Source organism: Fukomys damarensis, unplaced genomic scaffold (assembly GCF_012274545.1).
Source record: "Fukomys damarensis isolate Sample0158 unplaced genomic scaffold, DMR_v1.0_HiC HiC_scaffold_55, whole genome shotgun sequence".
NCBI lineage: Eukaryota > Metazoa > Chordata > Mammalia > Rodentia > Bathyergidae > Fukomys > Fukomys damarensis.
In genome coordinates this window covers 41,487-51,406 of record NW_022900967.1, presented here as the reverse complement: position 1 = coordinate 51,406, position 9,920 = coordinate 41,487, and the positions used below count along the sequence as shown (strand labels likewise).

Sequence of the window (9,920 nt, the reverse complement as noted above, 5' to 3'; positions counted from 1 at the left end):
CTTTCTCACCAACATTTGTTATTGGTTGATTTCTTGATAGCAGCCATTCTTTATGGGATGAGGTGGAATCTCAGTGTTGTTTTCATCTGCATCTTTTGAATGACCACTTATATGGAGCATTTTTTCATATATTTACTTGCTGCTTTTACTTCTTTGTCTGAGAATGTTTGTTCATTTCAGATGCCCATTTTTGAATCGGGTCTTTATATTTGGGGGCCTGATTTTTTTGAGTTCTTTATATATTCTAGGTAATAGTCCTTTGTCTAAGGAGCATCTGGTAAAAAAATTTTCCCTCATTGTAGGTTGTCTCTTAGTTCTGTTGATGGTTTCTTTTGCAGTGCAGAAGCTTTTTAATATGATGAGATCTCAGTTGTTGATTCTCTGTGCTAGTTCCCATGCTACTGAGGATTTGTTCATAAAGTTTTTTCCTATGCCATTATCTTCAAGAGTTCTTTCTGCCTTACTTATCTTTCAGCAAATTTAGTGTCTCTTTTTTTACTATTTAGATCTTTAATCCACTTGGATTTCAGTTTAGCGCATGGTGAAAGATAAGGGTTTAGTTTTAATCTTTGGCAGGTTGAAATCCAATCCCAACACAACTTATTAAAGAGGCTATCTTTCCTCCAGTGAGAATGGTTGGCTCCTTTGTCAAAGATGAGATAGCTGAGTACATCTGGAGTTGTTTCTGTATCTTCCCATCTATTCCACTGATCCTCAGGTCTGTTTCTTTGCCAGTACCATGCTGTTTTTATCACAGTGGCTTTGTAGTATAGTTTCATATTGGGAATTGTTTTACCTGCTGCCATGTGTCTGTTGTATGACTTCTCTTTTGAACCAATTCTGCTTCCTCCTTACAGTTTTCCTGAGACAATCCACATTCCTGGCTTCTCCAAACCTGTAGAGCCTCCAATGCTCCTTCAGCTTTTCCTCACAGCTTCACACACTGCCCTCTGGGGCACACTGCCTGGCATCCCAGGCCTTCCTCTGAAATCTGGGTGGAAGCCTTCCTGACCCCACAACTCTTGCATTCTGCATGCACCTAAAGCCAGCAACATGTGGATGCCACCAGGCTCTGCCACCAGCAGGAGCAGTAGCCAACTTTCTTCTCTCTTGGCTGAAGGGATCCAGTCCCTATGAACCAAATCAAAGGAACAACTCCCTAGGCCACTGCAATTTAATACTGCTCTTTTTTTCTAACCAGTTTTTAACACTGTAAATTTTCTCTGAGCATTATTTTAGTCACATTGCCCAAATTTTGACATATTAACTTCCATTTTCATTCACTTGAAATGTTTCTTAATCTTCCTTGTAATTTCCACTTTGACCAATGTTTGTTTGTTTGTTAGTTTGTTAAACAGGGGAGAGTGCAAACACAGTCCCCCACTACCATAAATTATGCAGTCGAGTTTCCCACATTTAGGGAAATCACAGGGGTCAAAATATCTGGAGTGCAATGGATAAGCCTCACCCCGGGAAAACCACTTTCGTGATCATGGTATCTCCCCTGCCAGATAAGTATTGACCAATGGTTTATCTACTACTCTTTTGTTTGAATTCTAAATATTTCCAAGTATGCTGTGTTTCTATATACTTTTACTTCTATTGGTTGCTAGTTTAATTCCCTTGTGGTCCAACAAAGCATACACATTTTGTGTGATTTCTAATCTCTTAAAATTGGAGGATTTGTTTTATAGTCCTGAACATAGTCTATCCTTGAGGATATTCGACATGAACTTGAAAAAAAATGTGTATTTGTACTACTTTATTCAATTCTATCAACTGTATGATTTAGTTGGTGTGTTTAGAACAATTCTATTTAGTTGGGCATGGTCACTCATGCCTGTAATCCCAGCACAGGGGAGTATGAGGTAGGAGGACTGCTGTGAGTTCAAGACCACCCTAGATTATATAGTGAGCTCAAGGCTTGCCTCATAGCAAAACCCTATCTCAAAAAAAGAACAATTTTATTTAATATAATTATTAATATGGTCTGATTATTTTTGCTAGATGTTTTATATTATTTATTAAATATTTATTGTTAAAATTCTTTTTTTGACTTCTTTGGAGTCAGTTGTTGTAGCTATACAATTTTATATATGTAACATATATAATAATATATAAATAGGTAAAATCTACCTTTAAATTATAGTGCAAGGACAATAGATGGGTTTGTGTTTCATTTCTCTCTCCTATTCTTTGGGCAGTTGTTACATATTTTCCTTTTCCATATTCTATAAATACACAATGCACTGATCTATTTTTCCTTCAGAATCTGTTACTTTATAAAACAGTGACTCTCAAGTGGGGGCACTTTTTCTTGAAGTGATATTTGACAATTTCTGGAGATACTTTTTATTGTCACAATGAGGAAATATGCTACCAGCGTCAATTAAGTAGAAGTCAAGGATACTGCTAAATATCCTACAGTACATAGAACAGCTTACTACAAAAAAGAAAAGAAATGTCTGGCTCAAAATATCATTGCTGAGATCAAGAACTTGTTTTAGAGCAATGTTAACAGAAAAAATAATTCTGTTTTCATTTATACTATTTACAGTAAGTACTCTTCATTTCTTTGCACAGAACCAAATATCTTGGGATATCAAATTTCTACCATGTAGAGAACTTCCTTTTACATTTCCTACAGTGCAAAAATCCATGGACCCTAATTTTCATACATCTCAAAAATAAGTACTACCACCTGAGTCTCAAGGGCACAGACAGGGAGAAGAGGTCAAACAGCTGTGGGTGCATTTCCTTATTCCTTATCCACTCTTTTTAGTGCACAGTCCAGGCCCTCTTCAGCTCTGCCTTCTCTCAGATGCAAGCTTGTCCACGTCAAATGATTTTTCTCCAGTGGAATAGTTTTAAGGAAATATGCTCCAGCAAGAATAGTTTATACCCAACTTCTACTACTGAAAACACAATTTTAAAAGATATTTCATTTGATTGAAGTATTTTTCAAGATTCTGAAACTTTGTGCATACGTGTTATTTTTCTTAATATTGTCACCTATTACAGCATGAGAATTCTATTTATCCTTTGTATTTTTAAAGTTTTAGTTAAATCACAATTTAAATTTTCTAGATAAAATATTTCAATATATATTGACATTTGACTTAAAATGTGTAATTTTAAATAAACAATTGTTTCTACAGCATTAAGATTCCTTTTCATTTTTCTTACTAAGTAATGCTACATAAAATTTTCTATACAAAAATTTCACAATGCGTACATTAGGTTTGGAGAGTACCTGGGAAAAGAATCAATGACCACTAGACATGAAGAGCATCATCTGCCTCCAGGCAGTTGGTTCTATGATCTGATTCTGATGAATTAAGGACTTCCATTCAATTCAAAAAATGTACTCATTATATGCTATAATCTTGATACAAAGTCTTTATCAAACAATTTATGTAATTTATCTGGAGTGTAGCCCTGAGGTGATCAGATCTAGACATCTGGATAATTTTACATTATTAGAAAATTATTGGGTATATTTCTTCTCATGCTGTTTTTTTGTACAGTTCATTTAAGCAACTAGCCCATTCACTGATGACAAAGACTTGGTGGAAATGATATTAAAGTCAAAATAGAATGGTTATCTTCACAAGGTCCATCTGCTTCACTGATTTCATTATTGTGTGACTCCATATCTGTTTCATAATTTCATCATTGTACAAAGCCACATGATTGGATATAAATATGCAAGACTTTTAACCAAAATAATGTACTTAGAAGTCATAGAAAGATTACTTACAATTCTCCAATTTTCTGTCTTATTTGCAAAACAGAAAGATTTCTTTGTGTGAGAACAAATTATAGCACTTGATTCATATTCAGCACCTCAAGTGAATCTTTGAAAGCCCTCTTCACTCACCATGACAGAAGCTAGAAAAATATCTATAGGGTCAAATGTCTATCCTATTTTGTTAGGACACTTGATTCTGAACCCATATAGGAAACCCCTTCTTCTCCATGAGAACTCATGTCTTGCTTTTGTCACATTCCAATTCCAGAATTACTAGCTACCAATTCTGTGGCCCTGGACAAATTATTTAACCTCTGAATCCAATGTCCACCCTGTAAAGTGCAGATGATTGTGAAAGTATAACAAGTATATTTTTAAAACCTAGGGATTTTTGCATTCTGAGTGCAGTCGTTGTACATCCCTCCCAATTATCTCATAATACACTGTCCTCCAACCAAGGATCACAAGGACCACATTCATAATGACAAACTGGTTCTATCATTCATTGAAATAAAGGAGACAACTCACCAGTGGAAACTGTGAGACACCTCAGTAAGAGGGTGTTTAAAATCATAAAGGTAGAACCTGTTGGAGATAGATATTAAGAGAGCTATTGCCAGGCCCTATTTTGTACGACTGTGGAAGTTAACTAGCCAAGTCCAAGGTCCATTGGACTCTCTCTTTTCAGAGATGCCTCAGCTCTCTCTTATGGCTTTTTAACTGATTGGATCCCATTCAACAGTTTAACTGGGATAATTTGTCTTACTTAATGTCAATTTATTATGAAACTAATCCCAGCTACAAAATATCTTCACAGCAATATCTAAATTGGTGTTTGATTAACTTGGGTCTGTAGCCTAGACACACAAAACTGAGTGTTAAACTGTCATAGGGTTTTGGGCTTGTGTTAGGCAAATTTGAGGAAATTTTAAGACAGAGGAACTTTGCACTTAATTAGATTCTGTCAGGAAGTGAGTGGCAGAGTAATTCTATGATTGGGTTGATTGGGTGTCTTAATAAATGTTATCTTCAATGAAGTTAAAGCTATAATTGCTAAAGAAGAAGCAGCCACTCATGGGAGAAGGGTATGATTGGTCATTTTGCAGTGTTTTGGGCAGTATTCACATTTTGTCTGTGTTCAGACATGATTACTGAGTGGCCCTGTTTTCTCGTGGTCAAGGGTGGCTTCCTAAGACTGATATTCTGTAAAATTGTTAATGCTCCACAAGAGAACACCAAAACCTAGCAGTAAGTACTAGGTTAGCCCATAGCACCAATGCCTACTTAACTGGATCCAGACAGCTCCCAGATGTCAGGACATAACTCTCTCACCCTCTTGGTCTCTGTCATTGAGAAGACCAAGGGCTGAGAAATTCATCACACTGTCTAACAGGGGCATAGTGATTGGTTATAATCACCATCACCTTGTGGCCTCTACAACATGCTGAAAATATATTTTTCTGGAAGAAAATCTCCCACTAATGATTACTTTGGGACTTAGCTCTATCCCTAGGTCTTTAAAAATACCTGAAATGTTAATGTGTTAGGATAACAAATATGAAATTCCAATAATTTAAAGGAAGGAAGCCAATTTTCTAATTCACAATAATTTTCCTCATATGACCCTCAATATTTTTTACATCCTTAAATTTTAGAAAACAAAATTCTTAGAGTAATTGACCTATCCAGAGCTTTCTTCTATATTTCTATTTAAAATCAATTTTATTAGTTCATTTAATGTATACAATATAATGACATTCATTGTTGGAAATTTGTACCTTTATATAATCAATCTTGGTTCTTATTTTTCCCCCTTCCCCTGTTTTCCCCTTTACCCCTACCTCCATACCTATATGCAAAGACTTTGTTTCCATTTTTTTCATTTTCTCATACTAATTCCATTTCCTCCTTTCCTTTCCCCTACCCCTCCTATTTCCCTTTCCTCTTTGTCCCTTTTCTTCCTATTTCACATTATCTATTATATCTTTTAGTCCTCATTTACACTTTCAGTTTCTCACACAGACCTGAGGACAAGCAGATTAGAAGATACAAAAATAAGTCCAGACACACTCAGCCACTTCATCTTTTACAAAGGAGGCAAACACCCTCACTGAAGGAAAGATGGCCTCTTTAATAAATAGTTCTGGAAAAACTGGGTTTCAACTTGCCAAAGATTAAAACTAGACCTATATCTCTCACCATGCACTAAACTAAAATCAAAATGGATTAACTACCTGAATATTAAAACAGAAACACTAAACCGGCTGAAGAGAGATTAGGTAGAACTCTTGAAGACGTTGGTGTAGGAAAAATTTTTATGAACAAAACCTCAGTGGCCCATGAGCTAGCACAAACAATCAACAAGTGAGATCTCTTCTTATTAAAAAGCTTCTGCACAGCAAGAGATACCACTAACAGTGTGAAGAGAAAACCCACAATGTGGGGAAAAATTTTTCACCAGCTGTTCCTCAGACAAAGATCTACTATCTAGAATATGTAAAGATCTTCTATATTTCAATGTGATCAGCGTACAAATATTACTCAAGAGAAAGAAAAAGTCTGGTTAAGAGATAAAACCATTATTACTGGCAGTACGTAGTGCTATTTGAACCCCTTTCATTGCTCTGACTGAAAACACCTGAAGCTTTTGAAAGCATGAAAAAAAAAGCCTTACTTGGCTGGATTCTAATGATTTCTGTGAGAAAAAGCAGTCATAGCCTGTTAACGTCAGCAAGGATCCTCTAGGTAGGTGGGTCAACTCAAAATTTGGAGAATTCCATTACTGTGGAAGCAAAAAGAAAGATAAATGTGTGGAAACAGAGAAAGTTGGGTGATAGCAGGGGTTAGTGAGGATTTCTGGGAAGGGGAATCGATTTCGTGACGTGTTCCTGGAGGTCGTAACCCAGAAAATCCCACAGGACACCATATTATTTACGACTTTAACTATCCGCGATGCTGATCTGCTATTCCCACCCCTCTTGCCACCAACAGACACATATATAGGAGAGAAGAGTCTGACTAGAATCCTCCCAGCATTCAGAGCTCCCCTCGGGTCCCCTCTGAGAGGAGGCTGCCTCAGTTTCGGGGGATTCCCCTTTGTCCTTTCAGGCCTCCCAATACAAACTCTGCGCCTGGCAACTGAGGTGTCATCATCGGGAATTTTTCTGATTGGTCAAAACCTGAAGCGTGAGGGTTTGGTTTGGGTGTCTTTAGATTTCCTAGTCTCAGTTCTCACAACTGCTCTGCAACTCAGAACAGCGACTGCCGAGACCACCTTGAGAAGAGGATGATTCTAAACAAAGCTCTAATTGTCGGGGTCTTCGCCCTGACCACCATGATGAGCTCCTGTGGAGGTGAAGACATAGAGGGTGAGTGCACAGCTAAGGGAAATTCATTCCCTGGAGCTGGAAAATAGCAAATTGAAAGGTGGGGAGAGAGGTTAAAGACAGGCTGAACAGATTTTTCAAGGTTCTTCTCGGTATTACTAGATCGGAAATTCATGCCGTTTTTCCTTCAGGGCACCAGAGCTCAAACCACTCTCTTAGCTAACTGCGCCGCTGCAGTTCACCAAACACTTGGTTCTCGTTGGATCCAGGGAATGTAACCTAGGGGTCTCTGCCATCCGGTCACGGTTCTCTCATGAGTTAGGGGTGTTTCCGTGAGTGGAATACTTCTCATTAGTAAAAATATATGAACTATTACTCTCAAAGTTCTCTGAACAATATTCGGAGCTTTTTCTATACATCTCCTGTGCTACGTGTTTGGAAAACAGTTCTGGGAATTGTGCATACTGTACAGACACACAGAAGGGTGTCTTTTCTTTTCGTCAGATTCACACACATTTCTATGCTGGGGACAGGCATGGGTAGGAAGAAGGTTAAAATGCCTTTACATCCTCATTGAACATTGTGATCTTTATTTCATATGAGACACCTCACAAATAATCAGAAAAATTGGGATTTAGGTATGTTTTATAAGTAGTGAAAACATAAATGTTAATTCCCCCCATTTGTTTATATTACAAGTAGAGCTAATATTTTTTAAAAGTAAATATACGTTTGCATTTATTTAAAGTTAATAGCTTTATGAGGAGCAATTTGGTGAATTATTTTATTCTCAAGTTATCAACCCAAGTTACCTGCTTGCTAGTCTACCTAATAAAGTTCTATAGAAGGAAAATGAGCAGCACTGGTTTGTTGTCCGCCCCTCTCCACCTCCCCTTCACACATTCTTTTAGCCCTCTTTCAGGGTGCATCCCTGACTCCCTGCTGTTTTACAGACATGAATTGTAGATTTGTAAAACCTACAGATGAAAAGTGAAGTATTTAAAAACAGGAGGTAAAGGGGATTAACCAACTTTATTAACCATGGCATTTCCATTTTGATATTGTTCACTGGTAGAAGTTTCACCTGCTTCTCCAGTTCTAATTTTCTTCCTTCAGCATCACACCTGAGTGTCCTGGTGAGGCTTTAGTTACCCATTAGTTAATCGGCACTGTGCAGGGGCCCAGAATATTGTAGGGCTCTGAAAATGTTTTAATTTCTTTTGAAATTAAAAGAAAAACTAGGTTTTATGGCCCAAGAAAATTTAAATTCAGACTGTATGATATTTGTCTTTATACATAAAATATGCTTTTCAGTGTTTTTACAGAGGAAGGGATGAGGCTCACAAGTTACGGTGCAGCCCTGGTCACCACTGAGACTGACTTTCCTGTTGTCCTGCTGTGTTCCTAACCATTTCCCCAAAGTCTCTGTTGTTGTCAAAAATAACAACTGTCATTCAGTACACCATTTTGAATACACAGTAAGCTAAAGTTTGGGGTGTCAAAGATGAAAACAAATGGTATAGCCCCCAGAGAATTCACAGACTAGGGATGGAAGCAGAATGGGATGCAGGAAGTAGATGGATCATTGCTGAATAGGACCATGGACACAGCTGAGGCTGAAACGGTAAAAGTGACTCAGATCCATGGGCACAGCAGTGTGACATCCACCAGCGATGCTTGCAACTCAGGATAAAAAACAGCAGAAATGATTTGTGTATTCACACTTGAGAAAGAAGTCAAGACAATTTATTGCAAGGATAAGGAGACTTTGTTGGGAGACCTGTTACTCCAGATGGACCAAGATGTTCACAGTGGGAAAGGGAGAGAGTAGGACAGAACAGGAACAGACAGACTTGGAAAGCAGGACATTGGGATAGAGGGGTTGGAGGTCATAATTTGGTTGGAAACATGTTGATAAGATTTAACTAAAATGTTGGTAGCCAAACAGAAACCTTCAGAATGAAGTACAGGTCTACAAAAACACACACCTTGCTCCCCCCGCCAAAAAAACCCTTTATTCCAAGGAGAAAAAAAAGACAAAAGATCACTACAAAGAGCGGTAACAAGTGCGGATGACGTGTTTGGTTTGACTGGCACACACGTGTGTAGTCAACATCCTCGGCACATAATTCATCTCAGTATGCTGTCATTGCTCCTTTACTCACGTCACTCCTACTGTTCAGCAAGCTCCTTGACAGCACGTGCCAAGGCTGATTGATGCTTTACTCCATATCTCCACTCTGTCTGATGCTTGTTGATGCCAGGTAAATAAAGAAGGAAAATGGAATGCTAAAGCATTCATGGAGGTCTTCATAAAACTCTCCTGTTACATTTGGGTGAAGTCATAGTGCACTGGCTGCCACTCTGTGTGCCATCTTCAGATCTGCACGCTGTCCATTTGAGTAAAGGGACTTTAATTTACACTGACTCTCAAAGTGAATATAAGTGTTGGCTTAGAACAACTTCCTTCAAGAGAAAAGAAAAATGAGTGGCGGATGACAGAAATCCAAAAGCTAATTAAACTTTATTCAAGAAGAAATCAGTTGCTGTTCTTTAAGAATTACTACTGTAACAAAATAACCACCTTATAAGCATTATTTTTATATATTTTGTAATGTCACTGTTCTTGTTATACTCTTTTTATACCCTCCAAAAGTTAGAAGAAGCTTCTAAAATAATGAGTCTAATTATCTAGAATATATAAAGAACTCAAAACAATCAGCCCCCCCAAATATAAAGACCCAATTCAAAAATGGGCATCTGAAATGAACAGACATTTCTCAGACAAAGAAGTAAAAGCAGCAAGTAAATATATGAAAAGATGCTCCACATCACTGGTCATT

At 37.6% G+C, this 9,920-nt stretch overlaps 1 protein-coding gene and 1 non-coding gene across 2 annotated transcripts in view; one reads left to right on the top strand and one right to left on the bottom strand.

Moving 5' to 3' along the window:
• Window positions 1-1,355: 1,355 nt before the first annotated feature.
• LOC117284911 lies at window positions 1,356-1,519 on the bottom strand. Its single transcript, XR_004515958.1, has one exon. It is a non-coding gene; the product is annotated as a U1 spliceosomal RNA (small nuclear RNA).
• Window positions 1,520-6,957: 5,438 nt separating this feature from the next.
• LOC104860413 (SLA class II histocompatibility antigen, DQ haplotype D alpha chain) overlaps window positions 6,958-9,920 on the top strand; it is a 6,271-nt gene continuing 3,308 nt past the window's right edge. Inside the window, exon 1 of the mRNA XM_010621570.3 lies at window positions 6,958-7,119. Coding sequence (XP_010619872.1) covers window positions 7,038-7,119 — 82 coding nt within the window. The 5' untranslated portion in view covers window positions 6,958-7,037. The remainder of the gene's footprint in view (window positions 7,120-9,920) is intronic.